A 26,620-nucleotide genomic window follows, 5' to 3' on the forward strand; every position below is an offset into this window, starting at 1 on the left:
AAAGGGATCCGATTTTTCTAAATGGTCACATGCAGCCAAAACTGCCTTTGCATCTCTGAAGGAGAGATTCACCTCGGCCCCTATTCTCGTACAGCCAGATGTCTCGCTTCCTTTTATTGTAGAGGTTGACACATCAGAGGTGGGGGTGGGAGCGGTACCATCTCAGGGCCCGTCCCCTGGTGAATGGCGTCCGTGTGCTTTCTTTTCGAAGAAATTGTCTACTGCAGAAAGGAACTATGATATTGGCAACAGGGAACTTTTGGCTATTAAGTTGGCTTTTGAGGAGTGGCGTCATTTTTTGGAGGGGGCGGTTCATCCTGTCACGGTGATTACTGATCACAAAAACTTATTATATCTGGAGTCTGCTAAACGTCTCACCCCTAGACAGGCTCGGTGGTCGTTATTTTTTACTAGGTTTAATTTTGTAATAACCTATCGCCCGGGGGCAAAAAATACTAAGGTGCATGCATTGTCTCGAAGTTTTCCTGGAGGGGGTGATGTTGAGGTACCAGAGCCCATTTTGCAAAAGGGGGTGGTGGTCTCTGCATTACACTCAGGTTTGGAGGGGAGGGTGTTGGAAGCTCAGGGGGACGCCCCGCCCTCCTGCCCCTCGGGTAAACTGTTTGTGCCAGAAAATTTACGACTGGAGATACTAAAAGAACATCATAACTCCACACTGGCAGGACACCCAGGTAGTAGGGCAACCTCTGAGTTAGTGTCTCGTCGGTTCTGGTGGCCTAAATGGCGCCAGGAGGTGTTGAATTTTGTGTCTGCATGTGCTACCTGTGCTCGTTCTAAGGTAGATCATACTCGTCCGGCAGGGTGTCTTTTACCTCTGGCCATCCCCAACAGGCCTTGGACGCACCTGTCAATGGATTTCATTACGGATCTACCAGTATCAGCGGGGAAGACTGTTATTCTTGTAGTTGTTGACAGATTCAGTAAAATGGTGCACCTTATTGCTCTTGCCGCATTGCCTAATGCTAACACACTTGCTCAGGTTTTTATTGACCACATCGTGAAGCTTCACGGGGTCCCTTCCGATATTGTTTCGGATCGTGGTACCCAATTCGTTTCTAAATTTTGGAAAGCTTTTTGTTCTCGTTTAGGGGTTCATCTGTCGTTTTCTTCATCTTTCCATCCACAGTCCAACGGTCAGACTGAACGTACCAATCAAAACCTAGAGACATATTTGAGATGCTTTGTTTCCGAAAATCAGGAGGAATGGTCATCTTATTTACCGTTAGCCGAGTTTGCCATTAATAATCGTCGTCAAGAATCCACCGATAAGTCACCATTTTTTGGTGCGTATGGTTTCCATCCTCAGTTTTGTACGTTTAGTGAGGGGGGGCCGTCTGGGATTCCCGAGGAGGAACGATTTGAGTCTTCACTTTCTTCAGTGTGGCAGAGTGTGCAAGAAAGTTTGAAGAGAATTAGTGGTAGATACAAACGTGCGGCTGATAGGAAGCGCTCTGAAGGTCCGGACCTTGGGGTGAATGACTTGGTGTGGTTGTCTACCAGAAATATCAAGTTGAAGGTTCCCTCGTGGAAATTAGGTCCGAGATTTATTGGTCCTTATAGGGTAATTAAGATCATTAACCCGGTGGCTTTTCGTCTGGAGCTACCTCAGACTCTAAGGATCCATAATGTCTTCCACAGATCTCTGCTTAAGAGATATGTAGAACCTCCTGAACCATTGCCACTACCGCCTCCACCGGTGGTTGTTGATGGCAGTCTTGAGTTTCAGGTAGAAAAGATTGTTGATTCACGATATGTTCGCCGCTCTCCTCAGTACCTGGTGCACTGGAAAGGTTATGGTTCCGAAGAGAGAATGTGGGTTCCAGCATCAGACTCATTCGGGCTTTTCATAGCTCCCATCCGGAGAGGCCTGGTCTTGAGGGTCCAGGGGCCCCTCGTAGAAAGGGGGGTACTGTCACGACTGTGACTGATCCAGACAGGTCTGGGAGGAGAAGGTCGCAGCGACTTGCTACTCGCGATAGCTTGTGAGTTTGCTCCGTGGTTCAGGGTATGTCATCTGGGTTTTGCCTTGTGAACCTTTTTGTCCTGACTGGGAGTTTGTAGGCATCCTCCTCAGGTGAGTCCTGTCTGCCACTCCCAGCTACTATATTAGTTTCACTTTCACTTGCAGTCATTGCCAGATATAGTCCTTACTTCCAGAGCTACTCTGACCTTGGAAGGTGATCGTTTGATGGTGTTGCTGTGGAGCTCTTGTCCGGCGTGGACTGTCGTGTTTTGGATCGCCTTCTCTGCTCGTGACTGGATAAGTTTATCTCTGCTGTTGTTTGTTTGTTGCTGTCTTCCCCTGTTGTTTTCCTAAGACGTGAGTGATGGTGACTAGAGCTCCTATCGGCCTTTCCCCAGTCCAGTCTTGTTAGGGCGACTGAGGGTTTAGGCATACTGCTCGCCGCACGGGTTCACACCCCGTCTAGGGTATCAGGGCAGACAGGTGCCAGCTTAGGGTTAGTCAGGGGTGGCCATTCTATTTCCCATCCGTAGATAAGGGTCCCCCTTCCCCTCCGTCTGGTGCGACACTGCTGCTGGGATAGCGGTCGTGACAGCACCTAAAAATTGCAGAACAATTTCAGAAAAATGTTCCTCAACGTAAAAAACTGTGAAGACTTTGAATATCCCACCATCTACAGTACATAATATCAGCAAAAGATTCCGAGAATCTGGAGAAACCCATGTGGCAAGGGACAAGGCTGACATTCAGTATTGGATGCTCATGATCTGTACTGGAAATAACTGTACAGGCTGCAGAACACTTCCAGAAATCAATGTCTGTGGACACAGTTTGACGTGCAATCTACAAATGCAAGTCATGTCAACATGATCCAGAAACGCTGCCATCTTCTCTGGGCCAAAATGCACTGAGGCAAAATGGAAAACTGTTTGGTGGTCAGATGAATCAAAATATGAAATTTTCTTTGGAAACCACAGATGCCATGTCCTACAGACTCAAGTGGAGAGGAACTGTCCAACTTGTTTTCAGCGCACAATTCATAAGCCTGCATCTCTGATAGTATTAGGCTCCTTCAGTGCCTATGGCGTGGGCAGCTTACACTTCTGGAAAGGCAGTATCAATGCTGAACGGTATACAGAGGTTTTAGAACAACTAACTGTATGTTCCCATCCAGACAATGTCTCTTTCAGTGAAGGGCGTGCATATTTCAGCAAGACAATGCTAAACCTAATGCATCCATCCCCACAGCATGGCTTCAGAGAAGAAGAGTCCTGGTGCTGAACTGGCAGCCGGCAGTCCAGACCTTTCTCCAATAGAAACCATTTGGCGTATCCTAAAATGAAAAATCTGGCAAAGACTGTGGAACCGCTAAAATCCTACATCAGACGAAAATGGGAGAACATTCTTATCTCAAAACTCCAGCAATTGGTCTCCTCACTTCCCAGAAGTCTACAGACTGTTGGTAAAAGAAGAGGGGATGCTACACAATGGTAGACATGGCCCAGTCCCAACTTTTTTGAGATGCATTGCTGCCATCAAGTTCTAAATGAGTTGTTTTTCCAATGAAATGGTAAAATGTCTCACTTTCAACATCTAATACGTGTTCTATGATCTACTGTGAAGAAATTATGGGTCTATGAGATTTGTAAATCATTGAATTCTTTTTTTATTCACGTTTTCTACAGCATCCCAACTTTTCTGGAATTGTTGGGGTTGTATATTAGCAAACTGGTAACAAGTACATTCTCTAGTGATAGAGGTACAACTTAAAGGGAACCCGGTCATCAACTTTATGATGACCTCACTGAGGGCAGCATAAATTTGTGACAGAAATGCTGATATCAGCGGTGTGTCACTCATGAGCTAAAAGTAAGTGGTTTCTGAGACCCAGCATCATAATCAATGCAGCACAGACCTTGAAAAGAGTCAAATCTACCTGAGAAAAGTCCTGGTTATTATAATCTCCTGCTCTCTCATCCGTCTGCTGATGGCTGGCAGTTCTCTCCTAGAGAGAAAGGGAGAAAACTAGGTAGAAGACTGTCAGTCATCAGCAGGTGGGCAGGAGAGCAGGAATACATGAATAACCATGACTCTTCTCAGGTGGCCGTGACTCTTCTCCAGGCCCAGGCTGCAATGATTGTGATGTTGGTTCTCGGCAACCACTTACTTTTAACTTATAAATGACCGACCTCTGAAATCAACTCATCTGTCTCTTCTTTATTCTGCTGTTAGTATGGGCAGCATAAAGTTGATGACAGGTTCCCTTTAACCACACTCTCATCATTCTTTAAAGGGACAGCTCTATATTATGAAAGCATTCAATGGGAAGACAATAAGCTCAGGATGTCACAGTGGTTGGTCAGGGTCATTTTGTTTTACCCTGTGAATGACATCTCACTAACTAATATGCGAATAAATGACTGACATGTCTCGGATTTTCTACAGCTGGATTGCAGCCTGGCGGCCAAAGATGACCTGGTCGGCTCTCATCTCATCAACCATTTTCACACCTTTTCATTGAAGACTATATTATTCCAAAGCTACAGGGCTGACCATGGAGGAAGCCAACAGCCCAGGATCTAGAATGTCTGACCTTAAGGTACCCAACACTAATTTGCATTTTCCTGCTATACAACAGGGGTCATGTGTAAAAAGAAGAGCAAATGGCAGAAAAAATAGAAAATCACTGCAGGAATCTGAAAAGCTCCATAGGCAATAACACAGACGAGTCTGAATGTCCCAAACAGTAAAGATCCTTTTACACGGGTGGCTGATCGGCAGAGCGACTGCTTATTCGAGCGCTCCCGATTACTGTCCCATGTAAGCAGGGCAGCAAACAGCTTGTTTGTCCCCTGATATCTTTTAGGAGGTCAAAAAATGATCACTTGCAAATCTCCCCATGTAAATAGGGGATGTGCCATCATCATAATGTAAACCACCAGAAACACAGAGAGAGAGGCAGCTCACCTGATTTCTGGTACGGATATATGTGGGTACTCTAATCCTCCGATTGTTCGATATCAGAAAAATATACAATATTAATACTGTTAGTCGGCACTCTCATTTATTAGCAGCTTGCATAAATTGATACTACCATAAAATCATTAAAAGAGTTTTCCAGGATTTTTATACTGATGACCTATCCTCTGGATAGGTCATCGGTATCTGATTGGTGGAGGTCCGACCCCCGGGACCCCCGCCGATCAGCTGTTTGAGAAGGCACTGGTGCTCCTGTGAGCGCCGCTGCCTTCCCGCAGTTCACCAAGCACAGCGCCGTCCATTGGTATTGCAGCTCAGCCCCATTTACTTCTATGGGGCTGAGCTGCTCCTAGGCCACGTGACCGATGAACGTGTCGTCACTTGGCCCAGGAAAAGCGAGAGAAGCAGTGTTAGTCCTCTTATATACAATTGAGAACTGAAAGAGACAGACGAATCCTAATGATATATTCCTTTTTAATATAAGAGGGATAGAATATTGTTACCAATTCTGATTTTGCTAGATAATTTTCATCTCTTTTTTTTATTAATTTTTTTTTATTTTGTATTTACTTCATCCATTTTTCTCAATTTTTGTAAATATCTATTGTTTCTTTTTTATAAACAGTATGGGTGCACACATGGACAGTTAAGTAATGTTAAAATGAAAGAATTGCCAATTTTATCAATATACTATAATTAATGTTTATTATCGTAATTATGTTTTATTTGATTTGTTTATTTAATTAAATTTGTATACAATTACGTGCATGGGGGAGAACGGGAACTGGATTTATCTTATAATAAATTTATATTAAAGGGGCTGTCTCCTCTCAGACAATGGGGACATATCGCAAGGATATGCCCCCACTGTCCTATAGGTGCGGGTCCCACCTCTATATAGAGAATGGAGCCCCGAAAGTGGTGGAGAGCGCACTGTGCATGCGCAGCCACCCTCCAATTATTTTCTAGGGGGCACCGGCTTGGCTATTTCGGTCGGGCCCATAGACGTGAATGGGAGCGGTGGCCGATCATGCGCGATGCGCTCCCATTTACTTCTATGGGGAAAGCACTTGGTCCTCCAGCCACCACTTTGCGGGGCTCCGTTCCCCCGCTGGAACCCGATACCTATAATACAAAGGAGGCATATCCTAGCATATCCCCCATTGTCTGACAGGAGACAACCCCATCAAGGATTTTATTTTATGGCAGTACCAATTCATGCAAGCTGCCAATATGTGAGAGTGCCAACCAACAGTATGTAAACCATATGAGAGGAGAGGGTACAAGCATTAATGATCGCTTGTTAACCCCTTTCAATTATTGAAAAGTTAAAATGAAAGTAATAATGAATTCACTGATAATGAAAATCACTGATCGGCCTCATTATGGGGAGAAAATGTACCTATGTAAGAGGACTTTAAGTTGGAGGGTAGGCTTTTAAACGTGTGTCTGGTTTAGGCTACATTCACATATGTGGTGGTGGTTCCGGCAGGAATATCTGTCACAGTCCCCGGCAAAATGCATTAGTATTTTGTCTGGAAGAACGGCGGTATCCAGAAACCCATGGACCCCATTATAGTCAAAGAGATCTACTGGACATCACTGGTGTCTGGCATATGTCAGATCCGATCATTCCTTTTTTCTGCCCATATTGGAAGAGAAAAACGGAATTTCGCTGCAGATGTGAATCTGGCCTAGCGGTGGTCCCAGCAACGTGACAACTAATGACCTGCTTATTTTTCAGGAGACCTGTATAGCAAAAGGAAATGATAAAAAATGGATGACTCCTTTTACCCCTTACAATACATGTATGTACAAGATGTTTCCTTCCCTATCATAAAGGACTAACTTTAAAAAAATAATTACAATTTTGGGAACTGTGGGTCTTGCCAAAAGACATTTTATTTAAGGCTTGTCATCTCATGCCACTTAACCATGGATAAGGCTACTTTCACAGTTGCGTTGTTAACCCTTTCATGAACGGCTGTCACTACCAGAGCTTTGGGACGTTCTTACAGCTCTGTTTCTCCACCCCTGTGATGATTTCACTACTAGAGCTGGGAGGAGTTCTCACTGCTCTGTTTACTTTTGGTTTCCTTCCTCCCAGCTGTTCCTCATGCGTTTGATTTCCCTCTCTTTATATCACCCCTCCTCCTATTGTAGGGCGTGGATTATAGTTCTCATTTCAGTTGTAGCTCTTGCTTTAGTATCTTTACTTGTAGCTATCAGTTCACTGGACCTGTGTTCTGCTGCAGCAAGCACTCCGGATATTGCCAGCTGTCCTTGGATCCGTCTTCTCTGCGGCTGCAACACCTTCAGCTAAGTGTACAGACATTGTTGTGTACCTGATTATTTTCTGACTGGATCTGAGGTGGCCACGGTTCCCTCCATATACTGAGTAGGGCACCGGTAGCCGTGCCCCTTCCACTATTGTAGGGGTTACAGTGGTCATCAGTCTTAGGCACGTGGGCATGCCTCGTTCCGCCATTTGGATCCGGGCATGTGCTTTAGCAGAATAGGGAGAGCTTTGAGGGTCGGACAGGGGTCACCCTTTATCCTCCCTAGTTTGGGTCCGGTCAGTAGCTCTTTTACTGTGTATACTGTTGTTGCTCACATACAGCCGTGACATTATAATCCACCAAAACTGTCCTTTTTTGACATGGATCCACTTTCTGGCCTGGTTGACCGCATGCAGGGTCTTTCTTTGGAAGTAGCGGATCTCCGTCAATCTATGACTCAGCTTCAAGCATTGGGCTCTGCTCCGGCTCATGGAGTCTGTTGCGAGCCAAAGGTCTCACTTCCGGAAACGTTCTCCGGGGGCAGTGAGAATTTTGTTCGCTTCAGAGAGGCATGCAAACTCCATTTTTGCTTGTGTCCCCACTCCTCTGGTAATCAGGAGCAGAGGGTGAGGATTGTCATCTCCCTGCTCAGGGGTAATGCTCAGACTTGGGCTTTTTCGCTGCCATCAGGGGATCCCTCCCTTCGATCCGTGGAAAGATTTTTTGTGGCCCTGGGGCAGATTTATGATGACCCGGATCGTGTTGCTCTGGCCGAATCTAACTTACGTGTTTTATGCCAGAACAAACTGTCTGCGGAGCTTTATTGTTCTGAATTTCGGAGATGGGCAGCTGATTCGGGTTGGAATGATGCTGCACTCCGGAGTCAGTTCTGTCATGGTCTCTCAGAGAGATTGAAAGATGCGTTTGCTTTCCATGAGAGACCAACGTCCTTAGAGTCTGCCATGTCATTGGCGGTACGCCTTGACAGGCGTCTAAGAGAAAGAAACGAGACCTCTCTGTCCAGCCATTGTCAGTCTAGGGGCAGTGGTGCGGACTCATTCAGTGTGCAGGGGCCTCATCCTGTCTCGCTCCCCTCTGAGGAGGAGCCCATGCAGCTAGGTCGACTTGCCCCTGATAAAAGAGGATTTAGTCCTCAGAGTATGGTGTGTTTTTGTTGTGGGGGCATAGGTCATTTGGCAAATGTTTGTCCGTCTAGGAGATTCTTGAACTGTACTAGGAGCGATAATAAGAGAAAAACCTCAAAAGGTAAATCATCAAACTCTGCTTCATCTGCTACTTTGGGCAAAGTTGATGTAGGAATTGATGCTTTTCCTCTGACCTGCAGTTCCCGTTTTCTCCTGTCTGCCAGGGTGGTGCTAGAGAGCAAAGTCATTTCTTGTGAGATTTTTGTCGATAGTGGAGCGGCCGTCAATCTTATTGACACTCAATTTGTAGCCATGTATGGTTTTCAGGTTTGCACATTAGAAAAGGATATACCTGTTTTTGCTATTGACTCTGCTCCACTCTCACAGAGATCTCTGAAGGGCATTGTTCACAATATCCGGCTAGCTGTAGGTGACACTCATGTGGAGGATATATCTTGTTTTGTCCTTAACGGATTGCCTTCTCCTCTAGTTTTGGGGTTACCCTGGCTCACTAGACATAACCCCACTATTGATTGGCAAGGAAGGCAAATAAATGAGTGGAGTGACCTTTGTAGAGAGAATTGTCTCACAGCGACTTTTGCAGAGGTGTCTACTAAAACTGTGCCATCATTTCTCTCTGATTTCTCGGACGTGTTTTCCGAGAGCGGTGTTCAGGAGCTACCTCCTCACCGGGAGTTTGACTGTCCCATTAACCTCATTCCCGGCGCCAAGCTGCCAAAAGCACGCCTCTACAATCTCTCACAACCGGAAAGAATCGCAATGCGAACTTATATCTCCGAGAGTCTCGAGAAGGGGCATATTCGTCCCTCAAAGTCACCTGTGGCCGCGGGTTTTTTTTTTGTTAAAAAAAAAGATGGCTCTCTGAGACCTTGCCTAGATTTTAGGGAGCTGAACCGTATCACGATTCGCGATCCCTATCCCCTTCCTCTGATCCCGGACCTCTTCAACCAAATTGTTGGGGCCAAGGTGTTTTCCAAATTGGATTTGAGAGGCGCGTACAACCTGGTCAGGGTCAGAGAGGGGGATGAATGGAAAACGGCCTTTAATACCCCTAACGGGCATTTCGAGAATCTCGTTATGCCTTTCGGCCTGATGAATGCTCCGGCCATCTTTCAGCATTTTGTTAATAGTATTTTCTACCATTTAATGGGGAAATTTGTATTGGTGTATCTTGATGATATTTAGATTTTTTCCCCTGATGTTCAGACCCATCAGGATCATCTTTTTCAGGTTCTGCAGATTCTGCGGGAAAATAAATTGTACGCCAAGCTGGAGAAATGTCTTTTTATGGTATCGGAGATTCAATTTCTGGGTTTTCTCCTCTCTGCTTCTGGTTTTCGCATGGATCCGGAGAAGGTCCGTGCTGTACTTGAGTGGGAGCTTCCTGAGAATCAGAAGGCATTGATGCGCTTTCTGGGTTTTGCGAACTATTACAGAAAGTTCATTTTGAATTATTCCTCTGTTGTCAAACCCCTCACTGACATGACAAAAAAGGGGGCGGATTTTTCCTCTTGGTCGGAGGAGGCGCTTGCAGCCTTTTCTAAGATTAAAGAGAGTTTTGCGTCTGCTCCCGTCTTGGTGCATCCCGATGTTTCCTTACCTTTTATTGTTGAGGTGGATGCTTCCGAGGTGGGTGTGGGTGCGGTTTTGTCCCAGGGCCCTTCTCCTGCCAAATGGCGACCCTGTGCCTTTTTCTCTAAAAAACTCTCCCCGGCAGAGAGAAACTATGATGTGGGAGATAGGGAGTTGTTGGCCATCAAGTTGGCTTTCGAGGAATGGCGCCATTGGTTGGAGGGGGCCAGGCACCCTATCACCGTTTTTACCGACCATAAGAATCTGGCATACTTGGAGTCGGCCAGGCGTATGAATCCGAGACAGGCCAGATGGTCTCTGTTCTTCTCCAGATTCAATTTTGTTGTTCCATTCTGACCTGGGATAAAAAATGTGAAGGCTGATGCTCTCTCTTGCTGTTTTCCGGGAGGAGGAAACTCTGAGGACCCGGGTCCCATTTTGGCGGAGGGGGTAGTTGTTTCTGCTCTATATTCCGATTTGGAGGCCGAGGTCCAGGCTGCCCAGACTGAGGCACCTGCCCGTTGTCCTTCTGGGAAGTTGTTCGTGCCTCCTGAGCTACGTCACAAACTCTTTAAGGAGCATCATGATACGGTTCTTGCTGGTCACCCCGGGAGTAGAGCCACGGTAGATCTCATTGCTCGGAGATTTTGGTGGCCGGCTCTTCGTAAGTCGGTGGAGGGTTTTGTGGCTGCTTGTGAGACGTGCGCTCGCGCTAAGGTCCCTCGTTCACGGCCTTCAGGTTCCCTTCTCCCGTTACCCATACCTTCCCGTCCTTGGACACACCTGTCCATGGACTTTATCACGGATCTTCCTCGTTCCTCGGGGAAGTCGGTGATCCTGGTGGTGGTGGACCGTTTTAGCAAGATGGTTCATTTCGTACCTTTCCCTGGTTTACCCAATGCTAAAACGTTGGCGCAAGCTTTTGTCGACCATATTGTTAAATTGCACGGCATTCCCTCTGATATTGTTTCCGATAGAGGCACGCAGTTTGTGTCCAGGTTCTGGAAGGCTTTCTGTTCTCGCCTGGGGGTTCGGCTGTCCTTCTTTTCTGCTTTTCACCCGCAGTCGAATGGTCAGACTGAGCGCCTCAATCAGAATCTGGAGACATATTTGCGCTGTTTTGTGGCAGAGAACCAGGAGGATTGGTGTTCATTTCTCCCTCTTGCTGAGTTTGCTCTGAACAACCGTCGTCAGGAATCTTCTGATAAGTCACCATTCTTTGGTGCATATGGGTTCCATCCGCAGTTTGGGACATTCTCGGGAGGGGCTCTTTCTGGTTTACCTGAGGAGGAGAGATTTTCCTCGTCTTTGTCTACCATTTGGCAAAAGATTCAGAGTAATCTTAAAAAAATGAGTGAGAGGTATAGGCGTGTGGCTGATAAGAGACGTGTGCCTGGTCCGGACCTGAATGTGGGTGATCTGGTGTGGTTGTCTACAAGAAACATTAAACTGAAGGTTCCCTCCTGGAAATTGGGTCCCAAGTTTATTGGGCCTTATAAAATCTTGTCAGTCATCAATCCTGTTGCCTTCCGTCTTGATCTTCCACGGGTTTGGAAGATACATAATGTATTTCACAGATCTCTCTTAAAACCATATGTCCAGCCCACGGTACCCTCCTCTTTGCCTCCTCCTCCGATTTTGGTTGATGGCAATCTGGAGTTTAAAGTTTCCAGAATTGTGGACTCTCGCGTTGTCCGCGGTTCTCTTCAGTACCTCGTTCATTGGAAGGGTTATGGTCCTGAGGAGAGGATGTGGGTTCCGGTGTCGGACATTAAAGCCACTCGCCTCATCAGGGCATTTCATAGGGCTCATCCTGAGAAGGTGGGTCCTGGGTGTCCGGAGTCCACCCGTAGAGGGGGGGGGGTACTGTCACTACCAGAGCTTTGGGACGTTCTCACAGCTCTGTTTCTCCACCCCTGTGATGATTTCACTACTAGAGCTGGGAGGAGTTCTCACTGCTCTGTTTACTTTTGGTTTCCTTCCTCCCAGCTGTTCCTCATGCGTTTGATTTCCCTCTCTTTATATCACCCCTCCTCCTATTGTAGGGCGTGGATTATAGTTCTCATTTCAGTTGTAGCTCTTGCTTTAGTATCTTCACTTGTAGCTATCAGTTCACTGGACCTGTGTTCTGCTGCAGCAAGCACTCCGGATATTGCCAGCTGTCCTTGGATCCGTCTTCTCTGCGGCTGCAACACCTTCAGCTAAGTGTACAGACATTGTTGTGTACCTGATTATTTTCTGACTGGATCTGAGGTGGCCACGGTTCCCTCCATATACTGAGTAGGGCACCGGTGGCCGTGCCCCTTCCACTATTGTAGGGGTTACAGTGGTCAGCAGTCTTAGGCACGTGGGCATGCCTCGTTCCGCCATTTGGATCCGGGCATGTGCTTTAGCAGATTAGGGAGAGCTTTGAGGGTCGGACAGGGGTCACCCTTTATCCTCCCTAGTTTGGGTCCGGTCAGTAGCTCTTTTACTGTGTATACTGTTGTTGCTCACATACAGCCGTGACAACGGCCCAAATAAGGCCTGAATGTCCAGGCAACTTTTTGTGATTTTGTGCACGTGGTGGTCGTGCGAATTTTTTTTTTACTTGACACTTAGGACTTTTTATTAGAGTGTTTTTTTTAGAGAATATTTTTTTCTCCTTTTTTTAGGTTTCATTTGGAGGGAACCTGCTAATTATTAATAAAAAAGAATTTTTAAAAAATTATTGCTTTTTATTTCTTAAATATTAAAAATGACACAAAAATGTATTATTGCAATGGGTTCCATATTTTGTGAAGATTGTTTTCATATATAACATGTATAGGTTTGAGAGAACGTGGCGACTATGGTGACTGTTTCTGTTAGCGACTGCATTTTTTATTATTTTTTTACTTATATTTTTATTTATTTTTGGCACATAATATGTCTCCCAGGAGGTCACTGCCTTTTTTTTATTTTTTTACTTTTTTTTCACTGTTTCCACTGCAACTGGGGCATCCACAGGAGCCCCATTTATAGGGGAAAACAACCCCCTGTGGGGAGGCATGACACACAGGCAGAGCTGATCAGGGTCTCCTTGGACCCTGCAGCTCTGTTCCTGCCCCTTCTCCAGACACCCCCGGCGGTCACGTGACCGCCGGGACTAACAGAGGAAGCGGAAAACAACAACGCAAGTGTGAAAGTAGCCTTTTTCAAGTCAAAAGGAAAAGTAAGGAAGGGCACATCTATACTATTACATCCCAGTGATCATGTGTACACAAAGGTAACTGAATCGTAACGGGGCAGACTGGGAGCTTAAAGTGAAAAAAAAAACGAAATGTGACCCCATGTTGTAGGTGGGTCCAAAATGACAACACAAGTAAACCGGGACACCAATAGCACAGTGCAAAATACTGCTCCAGCAGAACCAAATACCCCAGCGCACCATGAAACACTGCCTGTCAATGCAGCTGAGCAGTAAAAGAAGTGCATATCGGGTCGGGACCCAAGCGGAAGAGCCCGCAGAGCACCAGTCCAGTAGAGATGGTGGCATCGGGGGAGAGAGGGTAAAACAGCTTCCCTCCGCAGGTTAGAACCATAAGTTATTCAGATGAAATGCCCAGAGAACCCCTTTAAGAACAGCCCCATATATTGTATGGGGGCTGTCTGAAAGTGAAAATGGACAAAATAGGACATGCCCTATTTTTGGGCAGCCATTATTCACGGGCTGTTCAAAAAAACGCCATGTGAACAGACGACTGCAATGGTTCTGAAAATGTCCGTGTATAAGGCCGATTTTCACGGTTGTGTGAATGTAGCCTAAAGGCGTCGGTCCATGGAACCGGGCCCGTAGAATTGCTAAGGTCCCCACCCCATTGTCGGGTGTGGCAAAAAAAGTTTGCAAAACATGTAGCAAATATGGTGCGTGTTGACTGGTAAATCTGTCCCTAGGTGATGAAATGGCCCATCTGACGGGAGTTCACCTTAGGATTCATTCGTCTCATGTGACTACCGGGCGATAGAACTATGTCTGTATGTGGCAAGCTAGAGCGGCGTATATATTTCAATAGCGTGAAAAAAACAAAAATTCATTAGTCAGGCTGTCACTCCGGGACCGGCACAGCATCCAAGACAAGCACATGGCGCACGCTGATTGTGTGCTTTACTTGATAGAGTGAGACCATTATCTGACGTTGGCTTCGGGGCAAGTCGGTGTTTCTTGTTGGAAGCAAGTATCTAAAATGCTGACTTGTCTATGCTGATTAGGAAGAAATGACATACAGCGCTTCGAGTAACCTCAGCCATAATATACACTTCAGCTTTAATTTGCTAAAAACTAAACACAAATTATCCGCTGTGAGCAAAGCAGGACATCAAAGCCCACGAGGAGTGCTTCTCTCTCCGGAAACATAGTACTAATGACCTCACCCCTGAGTATGCTGGGATGTATTGTGATTCACACACACGGAGGGCGGGTGAGAAACCATAGAGCAAAACACAGCGGAAACAAAGTAGTACAAAGTCAAACTACTCATAAAAAGGGGGAATAGAGAGTCAGAAATGGCTAATTCTCCTACCTGCTCAGGGAATAGCAGGTAGTACACATTAGGGATCGACCAATATTGTTATTTTTTTTACTAACTTTTAGCCCCTTTAGGGACTAGAACCCTTGTCCTATTTACCCTGATAGAGCTCTATCAGGGTGAATAAGACTTCACACTCTCCCTGCTGCCCTGTGCCCTGTGCACACAGCAGCAAGGGAGCTGACTATAGCAGCCAGGGCTTCAGTAGTGTCCTGACTGCCATGGTAACCGATCGGAACCCCAGGCTTACACTGCTGGGGCTCCGATGGGAACTGCCACGGAGGAGGAGGAGGGGGAGAGGGGATCCTGTGGCCACTGCCACCAATGATTAATACTGGGGGGCGCACTGCGCCACCAATGATTAATACTGGGGTTGGGGGGGGGGGCGCACTGCGCCACCAATGAAGATAACTAACTATCTCATTAATTCATATACATGAGGCGGGAGCTGGCTGCAGAATCACATAGCCGGCTCCCAACCTCTATGAGCGGTAGCTGCGATCCGCGGCAGTTAACCCCTCAGGTGCGGCACCTGAAGGATTAACTACCGCAGATCGCAGCTACTTGTCATAGAGGTCGGGAGCCGGCTATGTGATTCTGCAGCCAGCTTCCGCCTCCTGTATATGAATTAATGAGATAGTTAGTTATCTTCATTGGTGGCGCAGTAGCCACAGCCCCTCCCCTCCTCTTGTCCTCCCTCCTCATTGGTGGCAGCAGCGGCACAGGGGGGAGGGAGACACTTATTCCTTCTCCCCTGTGCTGCTGGGGGGGCACGGATCGCGCTGACAGCAGCGCAATCCTTGTTCCCGATTCGTTAGCGGACTATAGGCAAAATAGATGCCGATACCGATAACTTTTCAAAATCCTGAATATTGGCCGATAATATCGGTAAAACCGATAATCGGTCGATCCCTAGTACAGGTAGTATAGTAGTTATATTCTTGTACAAAGGAACAGTATTATAGTAGTTATATTCTTGTACAAAAGAACAGTATTATAGTAGTTATATTCTTGTACATAGGAGCAGTATTATAGTAGTTATATTCTTGTACATAAGAGCAGTATTATAGTAGTTATATTCTTGTACATAGGGGCAGTATTCTAATAGTTATATTCTTGTTCATAGGAGGTAGTATTATAACAGTTATATCCTTGTACATAGGAGCAGTATTATAGTAGTTAAATTCTTGTACATAGGAGCAGTAATATAGCAGTTATATTTTTGTATATAGGAGCAGTATTATAGTAGTTATATTCTTATACAAAGAAGCAGTATTATAGTAGTTATATTCTTGTACATAGGAGGCAGTATTATAGTAGTTATACAGGGAGTGCAGAATTATTAGGCAAGTTGTATTTTTGAGGATTAATTTTTATTATTGAACAACAACCATGTTCTCAATGAACCCAAAAAACTCATTAATATCAAAGCTGAATATTTTTGGAAGTAGTTTTTAGTTTGTTTTTAGTTTTAGCTATTTTAGGGGGATATCTGTGTGTGCAGGTGACTATTACTGTGCATAATTATTAGGCAACTTAACAAAAAACAAATATATACCCATTTCAATTATTTATTTTTACCAGTGAAACCAATATAACATCTCAACATTCACAAATATACATTTCTGACATTCAAAAACAAAACAAAAACAAATCAGTGACCAATATAGCCACCTTTCTTTGCAAGGACACTCAAAAGCCTGCCATCCATGGATTCTGTCAGTGTTTTGATCTGTTCACCATCAACATTGCGTGCAGCAGCAACCACAGCCTCCCAGACACTGTTCAGAGAGGTGTACTGTTTTCCCTCCTTGTAAATCTCACATTTGATGATGGACCACAGGTTCTCAATGGGGTTCAGATCAGGTGAACAAGGAGGCCATGTCATTAGATTTTCTTTTTTTATACCCTTTCTTGCCAGCCACGCTGTGGAGTACTTGGACGCGCGTGATGGAGCATTGTCCTGCATGAAAATCATGTTTTTCTTGAAGGATGCAGACTTCTTCCTGTACCACTGCTTGAAGAAGGTGTCTTCCAGAAACTGGCAGTAGGACTGGGAGTTGAGCTTGACTCCATCCTCAACCCGAAAAGGCCCCACAAGCTCATCTTTGATGATACCAGCCCAAACCAGTACTCCACCTCCACCTTGCTGGCGTCTGAGTCGGACTGGAGCTCTCTGCCCTTTACCAATCCAGCCATGGGCCCATCCATCTGGCCCATCATGACTCACTCTCATTTCATCAGTCCATAAAACCTTAGAAAAATCAGTCTTGAGATATTTCTTGGCCCAGTCTTGACGTTTCAGCTTGTGTGTCTTGTTCAGTGGTGGTCGTCTTTCAGCCTTTCTTACCTTGGCCATGTCTCTGAGTATTGCACACCTTGTGCTTTTGGGCACTCCAGTGATGTTGCAGCTCTGAAATATGGCCAAACTGGTGGCAAGTGGCATCTTGGCAGCTGCACGCTTGACTTTTCTCAGTTCATGGGCAGTTATTTTGCGCCTTGGTTTTTCCACACGCTTCTTGCGACCCTGTTGACTATTTTGAATGAAACGCTTGATTGTTCGATGATCACGCTTCAGAAGCTTTGCAATTTTAAGAGTGCTGCATCCCTCTGCAAGATATCTCACTATTTTTGACTTTTCTGAGCCTGTCAAGTCCTTCTTTTGACCCATTTTGCCAAAGGAAAGGAAGTTGCCTAATAATTATGCACACCTAATATAGGGTGTTGATGTCATTAAACCACACCCCTTCTCATTACAGAGATGCACATCACCTAATATGCTTAATTGGTAGTAGGCTTTCGAGCCTATACAGCTTGGAGTAAGACAACATGCATAAAGAGGATGATGTGGTCAAAATACTCATTTGCCTAATAATTCTGCACGCAGTGTATTCTTGTACATAGGAGGCAGTATTATAGTAGTTATATTCTTGTACATAGGAACAGTATTATAGTAGTTATATTCTTGTACATAGGGGCAGTATTACAGTAGTTATATTCTTGTTGTACATGGAAGGTAGTATTATAGTACTTATATTCTTGAACATAGGAGGAGTATTATAGTAGTTATATTTCTATACATAGAAGCAGTATTATAGTAGTTATATTCTTGTACATAGGGGCAGTATTATAGTAGTTATATTCCTATACATAAGAGGAGTATTATAGTAGTTATATTCCTATACATAGGAGGAGTATTATAGTAGTTTATTCTTGTACAAGTGCCAGATTCGGCACATAACTGACACAAACTGAGACAAACAGTTCGGTTTCCGTATGGGAGAAGATAAAATCTGTAACAGAAGCCGTGATGTGAACATGTCCTTAGAGTATATTCTAAAGTAACAGTTGAAGTCTGATTAAAACAGCATGAAAACTGCATTGGAAAAATGCATGCATTTTTGCTGTGGTTTTCAATGTAGGTCTGGTATTTACATGCAACACATGTTTTTCCAAAGCAATTTCAAAGCACTTTTAACACACCTCAACTTCTACATGTGACTATACCTATAGGGTAAAAAAGAGACAATGCAGCAGCACTCTGCAAACACAAATAAAGTACAATAATGCCATTATTATAGAAAACATTCTGGTGCTAATGCTACGCTTATTTTGCAAATTTTAGATTCTTGACAAATACATTTTGTACAAAATTATTTGGGCCCGTCTGCCAAACGTCAAGGCCTTGACGTGTGGCAGACGGGCCCAAATAATTTTGTATAAAAATGTATTTGCCAAGAATCTCAAATTTGCTAAATAAGCGTAGCATTAGCACCAGAATCTATATATATATATATATATATATATATAAAAAGGTATATTTTATGTATGTACAGTACAGACCAAAAGTTTGGACACACCTTCTCATTCAAAGAGTTTTCTTTATTTTCATGACTATGAAGGCATCAAAACTATGAATTAACACATGTGGAATTATATATAACAAACAAGTGTGAAACAACTGAAAATATGTCATATTCTAGGTTCTTCAAAGTAGCCACCTTTTGCTTTGATTACTGCTTTGCACACTCTTGGCATTCTCTTGATGAGCTTCAAGAGGTAGTCCCCTGAAATGGTCTTCCAACAGTCTTGAAGGAGTTCCCACAGATGCTTAGCACTTGTTGGCCCTTTTGCCTTCACTCTGCGGTCCAGCTCACCCCAAACCATCTCGATTGGGTTCAGGTCCGGTGACTGTGGAGGCCAGGTCATCTGGCGCAGCACCCCATCACTCTCCTTCATGGTCAAATAGCCCTTACTAAGTTTTCCCAATTTTTCGGCTGACTGACTGACCTTCATTTCTTAAAGTAATGATGGCCACTCGTTTTTCTTTACTTAGCTGCTTTTTTCTTGCCATAATACAAATTCTAACAGTCTATTCAGTAGGACTATCAGCTGTGTATCCACCTGACTTCTCCTCAACGCCACTGATGGTCCCAACCCCATTTATAAGGCAAGAAATCCCACTTATTAAACCTGACAGGGCACACCTGTGAAGTGAAAACCATTTCAGGGGACTACCTCTTGAAGCTCATCAAGAGAATGCCAAGAGTGTGCAAAGCAGTAATCAAAGCAAATGGTGGCTACTTTGAAGAACCTAGAATATGACATATTTTCAGTTGTTTCACACTTGTTTGTTATGTATATAATTCCACATGTGTTAATTCATAGTTTTGATGCCTTCAGTGTGAATCTACAATTTCCATAGTCATGAAAATAAAGAAAACTCTTTGAATGAGAAGGTGTGTCCAAACTTTTGGTCTGTACTGTATGTTCTGCGATCACTCAAAAGCGCAACCATATGATGATAATGTGTGATGTTACCATTGGATATTGCTGTATACTGATTTCACATTTTGAAAAAGGAAAAGAAAAAAGACAATGTAATGTTTTGGAATTTCTTGCATTTATTGGATCAATAAAAACGATTTGATTTTAAAAAAAAAAAGCGCAACCATCGATTTCAACGAAATTTGGTATACACATCCCTTGCTACCTGGAAAGAAATTGTGTGGGGGTCTCAGCTCTCTAGCATGTACCGTTCCTGAGATATTCCCAAAAAATGACCTGCATTAGCAAAGTCTTTCTCTTCATATGCCAACTGCCATACACATGGTCACATGTCCCTTATCAGCCAATAGAAGCTCTCAGGCCCTTAGTCTCCACATACACACAGCTTTACTCCAGGTTTCCATAACAACCCAGCCAACCCATGTCACACGACACATAGGGCACAACTACACTGCTACATGCATCCATCTTGGATGGATTTTTTTGCGACTGTCGTTTCGCAGTAGCAACATGTCTCAGTGCGACACCAATAGCCTATCATAAAAATTGTTGACAAAATGTCGCACGACACATGTCGTCGTGTAGCCCTAGCCTTAAAGGGGCAGGGCACTGTGGAGGTCACTGTTAAAGGGGCGAGCACTGTGGAGGTCACTGTTAAAGGGGCGAGCACTGTGGAGGTCACTGTTAAAGGGGCGAGCACTGTGGAGGTCACTATTAAAGGGGCGGGCACTGTGGAGGTCACTGTTAAAGGGGCGGGCACTGTGGAGGTCACTGTTAAAGGGGCGGGCACTGGGGAGGACACTGTTAAAGGGGCAGACACTGTGGAGGTCACTGTTAAAGGGGCATGTCTGCTAAAGTCAATGTCAAGGGAGTGAGGTGCTGTGAAACTCACTGTTAAAGGGGTGGGCTGCTGTGAAGCTCAAAGTTAAGGGAACGGGCTGCTGTAGACGTCCCATTGTAAGGAGGCGGGGCACTGTGGGGGTGGTCAGTGTTAAGGAGTGAGCGACAGTGGAGTTCACTGTTAAGAATGCGGGGGTGCTGTAGAGGTCACAGTTATGGGGGATTCTGTGGATATCTTTTAACGACACACAGAAACATTAAATTAAATAGATGAAATATACCCGTGCGAAGCAGGGTCCTTCTGCTAGTGTTTTCTATAATTATGGCATTATTGTACCTTATTTGTGTTTGCAGAGTGCTGCTGCATTGTCTCTTTTTTTCCTTTATGTTTCTAACCATGGCAGCGTGCACCTGCACCTTTTTTTGCAGTTATACCTATAGGGTCCTATTACATTTGCAGCCGAGCCACATGCGGTTTACTGATAAATGCCGAGGTGTACTTGTCATTGTTTGAAGGTACAGGGTCAGCATGGTAATGCATTAGCCGTGAACGCAAATTTGAAGAAAAGAAAATACAATTCATACATTTACACAAATAATGAATATCATACCGTCAGTCATATCCATTCCAATGGGTGGTGAACAGTGCCCTGCATGGCTGATAGTCCATACCGGATATTTTCTGTTAAACCCACAGTAAAGGGACTGCATGAAAGTTTTGTAGAATCCGACTACTCCAGGATTACCTAAAAAAAAAACAGCAGAAAAATTATCATTTAATATAATACAGCATTCCTTAAAGGGGTTGTCAGAGTTACAAAAAAAGCAGGAATGACCACCCTATAAAAGTTTAGAAAATTGGTGAGCCCCGGCTGTCCAGAAAATGGAGAGGTGGTAGCATTTGTGTTCGCTCTTTATTCACCGCTATGGGACATCCAAAGATAGCTGAATGTGCTTGCTCGGCTATTTTCAGAACTCCCTTAGTGATGAATGGAGAGCACGCCGCGCATTCGTAAGGCACTCTCCTTAACTTCGGGGTCCACCTTCTGGACATAGGAGCGGATCCCAGAGTTGGGACCAGCACCTATGTGACATTGACGGCATATCCTGGCAATATGCTATCATTGTCTGAGATGGGCCAACCCCTTTATATTCAAATTCACATTTCATCACTTTGGCAATGTTTCAGGCTTTAACGGGCCCTTCTTTGGACAGATAATGGCTGGCTCTATGGACTTAGCATGGATTGTGTGACCATCAGGACCCTTTCACGTTTTGGCCTGCATGTGGGAGGTTTTTTATTTTTTCCTGACGCCATTTATTTTAGTTGTGTGATCTTACTATTACTATCTTACTTATTTTAATACTGTAAAAGCTATAGGAGACGACCACCCAAATTTGCGGTCAAAATCTGGGGTCCATTTAAAGAAGAGGGCTAATATATAAATAATAAATGGAGTTGAAACTCAGTCACAGAAAAATCTGCTCTAGATAGGGATGCTGTTCCGATGGTTCTTGAAGTGGTTTCTTTTACTTCTTCACAACCTAAAGCTTCTAATGGAATTACAGTAAGATACCAGATTTGAGGAGTACAGTAAGAGAAAAGTTGTATTATCCTGCCCTCTCATTTACTATCCAGTGACGTGACAGTTCATCCATAGTAGCACCTATTGAGGCCTGTGAGCACATCAGAACCCTAGATCTGCGTTCCACAACCGGTGGCTCAGAAGCCATAAGTAGCTCACCAGCTTTTGATACTATTATACACGTTGGGCACCAGGGGTATCACAGCATTATTGGAACTCACAGTGACATGTTTAATCACTGTGGTCCGGGTGCTGGCATTCCCAGCGTTAGCTAAATTAAAGGGGCAGAAGTGGTCATCGTCTCTACTCAAAGATGAGCAAAAGTGCTATACAGATCCAGAGAAAGTCTGGAGAACTGATCAGGACAACGGAGAACTGATTAGGAACAAAGTGCCACAGTGCTCGACTGAGAGCTTCTGCTCCACTGTTTCAGGGATCAAGAAGGGCCTTAGCACCCCACCAATAAACACTTCTGGTGGGGGGCGTGGCCTACCGCCATCATGGCCGGACGTGTCAGAGCGGCTCCGACTCCCGTTGATCATCCTGAGCCACCCTGCACCTTACATCCTCCTTATTTACACCTAAACAGTGTCCCCAAGACGCCAGAAGCTGCAGAGGTGAGACATGAGCCCCAGCAAAGCCCAAATGGCGGCAGAGCGCCTTAAAGAATATGCGCGGCAGGAGTCTCAACATGGCGTCGCCGCTTCATCTCCCACACGTGCTCCTCAAACCAGGGGACAAGTGGCGCAGCAGTTCCTTTCTGAAGCCGGGGCTGAACCTGAACTCACGTTGCAAACTTCTCGGATCCGGCAGCCTTCCTGGAGGGGTGGTTTAGATCCACTTTCCCCGAAGCGACCTTTTCATCTACACATGCCGCAGAAAGGGCACACCGTGTCCCAGCCAGGACACCTCCTCCGGGTGCTCCTCCAAGACCACTTCTAGCTCGTATGCTTAATTGGCGTGATACAGATCTCATTATCTCAAGCCAGGATCAAGCAAACCATCACCTTCGGCACTGCAAATTTTTCTCTGTATCCGGATTTCTCAGCCGAATTACAGAAGAAACGCCTACGGGATCTCAATCTCCAATATTCTATGGCTTACCCGGCACGCCTGAGAGTGGTTAATGGCGGGAACTCGTTTTTTTTCTCCAACCCCCGGGAAGTTGAGGACTGGCTTTCCAGGAGACCACGCAGTTCTTCTCCCAAGTGAGTCCCTCCGAGGATTTGAGGGGTCCCGCATTTCTGCTTTTCGCTGGGACTGACGGAGTTGCAGTTATGACTTTTCTTTCTTTTTGCACCGCTCATATACCAGAGCTCGGTAACGTATTGAGTCTGTGATGTCTGTCAGTCCACGGACACGGTTTTCAGCTCTGATCTTTATTATTTTGGTTTGCAAGAGATCATATTACTATGGGGAGTCAGTTCTTATACCTGCACTAGTATAACATCTTCCTACACTGTGCAGGTCCCCAGTGCAAATGGCCACTGTGTCTATTATTTCTGTTCATGTCCTATACTCAAAGTTATGGATAATATGAACAAGACACTTCACAGGATCTAGGTTGGCCGTAAAATCTGTTATATAGCACTCACTATGTTAAATCTTACAGCGACATAACCCAATGTACATTGTAATGAAATGCATGCTTTACTCCTAATTAAGTTTGCTATAAATGTGATGCCTTTGTCTTGTATGGTAAAATGTGAAGTTGGAATGTTCCGACATTGTTTCTACTCTGCTACTTTTTCAATAAAAAGAAATTTGACAAAGTTATGGATAATATGGTTATGTTATGTGTTATTTACTGTTTTTAGAGTATGGTACAACATTGCAAGGTATTTCTCTCATTTGTCACTCGCCGCTTTCAATAGCAGGCACCATTTGTCAGGTCCCCATCCTCACTATGATATTCAACGGTACCCATGGCGAATATCAGGGTGATGTCTTGGAATGTGAGAGGTCTAGGAGGTCCCAGAAAACGCATGGCAGTATTCACACATGCAGCAGGATGGAACCAGCAGTGTTATACGAGGAGGAGGACCTGGATGGCCGGGATGCATTAAGGAAAGGCATCTGGTACCAGGCCCTGGATAATCTACAATACCAGCGGGGTGAGAGTCTCCCCAGTGAAGAGCAGCGGTTGCAGAAGCAAGTGGCCCTGCGGATGCCCTTCCTGGGAGAGCAGCCCCTGGAGGAATGGGTGAAGGAACTAGAGCACCGGGTATGGCAGGAGCTATGGCTGGAGGATGCCTACCAGGCGCTTTGGTGGTATATGGCACAGTATATACCCTGGACAGCCGAACATGACAAGCCAGAGGGAGAGGAGTTTTATGGTCCTGGCTTGTTATGGGAGTCCTTTGCAGAGCCTGACTTCGGGAGCCCTGTACAGTCCAGACTTCAGGACATTTTCTATGAGAGGGAGGCTAGGCATGAGTGGGATGACCCCCATGAGGTAGAGCAAGACCTGGCTCACCTAGCAACCCTGGAGTGGGAACTGGAGCAGGACTACCGAGATCTCTTCCACTCCATTGAGAAGGCTCAGCAGGACGGTAAGGTGACAGACCCAGACCCATTCAGCTGGGCAGATATTGTAGAGTGTTACTGGGAAGGACCCCAGGTGGCCGGTAGAGATGGGACCGAGGTCTCTCCACCAGTCCTGCAGGGAATTGGGAGCCCAGTCTCCATTCCCCAGCGGCAGTGTGAAGTGCAGGGAGAGGAGAGCAGCGCCCTCCCTCCCCAGCGGCAGGCTGAGTTACAGGGGGCAGAGGTAGTTGTTCCTGCCCCCCAGCAGCAGAGTGATATGCCGGGAAGGCAGTGTGAAATGCAGGGAGAGGAGAGCAGCGTCCTCCCTCCCCAGCGGCAGGCTGAGTTACAGGGGGCAGAGGTAGTTGTTCCTGCCCCCCAGCAGCAGAGTGATATGCCGGGAAGGCAGTGTGAAATGCAGGGAGAGGAGAGCAGCGTCCTCCCTCCCCAGCGGCAGGCTGAGTTACAGGGGGCAGAGGTAGTTGTTCCTGCCCCCCAGCAGCAGAGTGATTTTTTGGGAATTGGGAGCCCAGTCTCCATTCCCCAGCGGCAGAGTGTCCAGCAGGGAATAGAGAGCCCAGTCTCCTTTCCCCAGCAGCAGGACACTGTATTGGGAGCGGAGACGGTCGGTCGCCCTCCCCAGCGGCTGGAAGTATGTATGGGAGAGGAGCTCGTTACCCCCTCTCCCCAGCGGCAGCTTAACGCACCAGGGGGAGACAGTAAGCCCCACAACAGTGCAGATGGGACCGTGGTCTCTGCACTTACAGCACAGGGGGTAGAGACAGTTGGTCTCCCCCTCCAACAGCCAGACTCTAAGCCAGGGAGCAACACAGAGACCGGGAGTGCCAGCTTCCAGCATAACCTTGGTGGACTCACTGGACAGAGACAGGCTACCCAATGCAACAGGTCCAGTATTGGGTTGTGGGTGGGCTGCCAGACTAACTCAGGTACCGACCGGCGTGAGGTCAGGTACCTGGTTAGTCTTCCCTGGGGGGGGGGGAGATGTGTGGCGAAACCAACCTCGCCACTGGGTTTTGGAGAGGACTGGCTGCTGGCCTCTTGCCCCTGGATTATGGGCCATATACTAACTTTTAAACCCCTGAACTGATTCAAGTGAATTTTGGATAGGTTTGTCCCCAAGTTATACTGTTTAAATTGATGTTAGTTATATGTATGGCCAATGTAAACTCACAAAGTTGTAACAATTTATAATAAGTGTAACTTGTCAGCTTGGGAGAAAATGCTGGGTGTGTTTCTATTGTGCCATTGTCCCATTGTGTGTTTAAATGGTGATGTCTGTTCTGTTGTCCTCACATGTGTTTTGGCAATCTCCCTTTGTCCTCAGAGATAATTGGATTGCTCCTCAGGTTGTCTCCGGGACAGAGAAGAGGAGACCATGATGCATTGTGGGGATATGTTGTCCTATGTCACAGTCTTCATTCTGGTCCTCTGGGGGCGTGAACGATTGGTTGCTGTAGTTACATTGTATGTGTTGTAAATTACTGATTTGTTGTATTTCAAACCCCTGTGGGCAGTACTATGTTTGTGGTTTATGAATAAAAGAGGCTGTATGTGAAGTACAGTCAGACCACTGCTTGACCCTCAACACGGAGCCTTGTCTCGTTATTGGGGGGATTCACTGTATGCTGTTAGAAGACCGATTGCCAGAAGTGTAAGCTAATTCCTGTTCGTCTGCTAGCAGCTATTCGTGAGGTTCCAGTTTGGAGTGCTACTTTGTATCCAGTTCGGGAGTTTGGTGTATCCTGCAGTAGCTGTGCCTGTCTCTCAGAAAGGGGCTTATCGCCTAAACGGATTTTAACCCCTTGTCTGCGGATACGGTCCGTTACAACACATATTCGTAGTTATGCCCCGCATATTCTAGGTTTACAGGAAACCCATCTTACAGCTGACACGGGAGGGAGAGTTAAAAAACCCTGGGTATAGTGGGTGGAAAGCGCATTTGGGAACTCCTATTCCAGAGGTGTGTCTTTGTTGGTACACCGCACGGTTTGGTAGGAACCACATCAGACGACTGTTGATCCTGAGGGGAAATATGTTTTCTCTTACGCTCATATCAATGGTGTTCCATATGTTGCACTTAATCTGTATCACCCTCTTCCTGCTAATCTCTCTCTGCTACAAGCGGCGATGGGTTTTGCAGCACAATTTCCCTTTTCAAGAATACTCTGTATGGGCGATCTTAATATGGTATTGGACGAATCTATTGATAGGTTCCACAATCCGTCTCATAGTATTGGTCGCCGTTCGTCTAATACCATCCTTGCGAGATTCCTCTCAGAGTTGGGGTGGCTGGATGTGTGGAGGGAAAAATTCCCAGGTCGTATAGAATATT

At 45.6% G+C, this 26,620-nt stretch overlaps 1 protein-coding gene across 7 annotated transcripts in view; it reads right to left on the reverse strand.

Annotated features, from left to right (window-relative positions):
• The window catches only part of LDAH (lipid droplet associated hydrolase), a 293,483-nt gene that overhangs the window by 194,555 nt on the left and 72,308 nt on the right, over positions 1-26,620 (reverse strand). For all 7 annotated transcript variants that reach the window (XM_040427384.1, XM_040427387.1, XM_040427386.1 and 4 more), the window contains one exon: positions 20,767-20,901. In XM_040427384.1, the coding sequence (XP_040283318.1) occupies positions 20,767-20,901 (135 nt within the window). The remainder of the gene's footprint in view (positions 1-20,766; positions 20,902-26,620) is intronic.

Source organism: Bufo bufo, chromosome 4 (assembly GCF_905171765.1).
Source record: "Bufo bufo chromosome 4, aBufBuf1.1, whole genome shotgun sequence".
Taxonomy (NCBI): domain Eukaryota; kingdom Metazoa; phylum Chordata; class Amphibia; order Anura; family Bufonidae; genus Bufo; species Bufo bufo.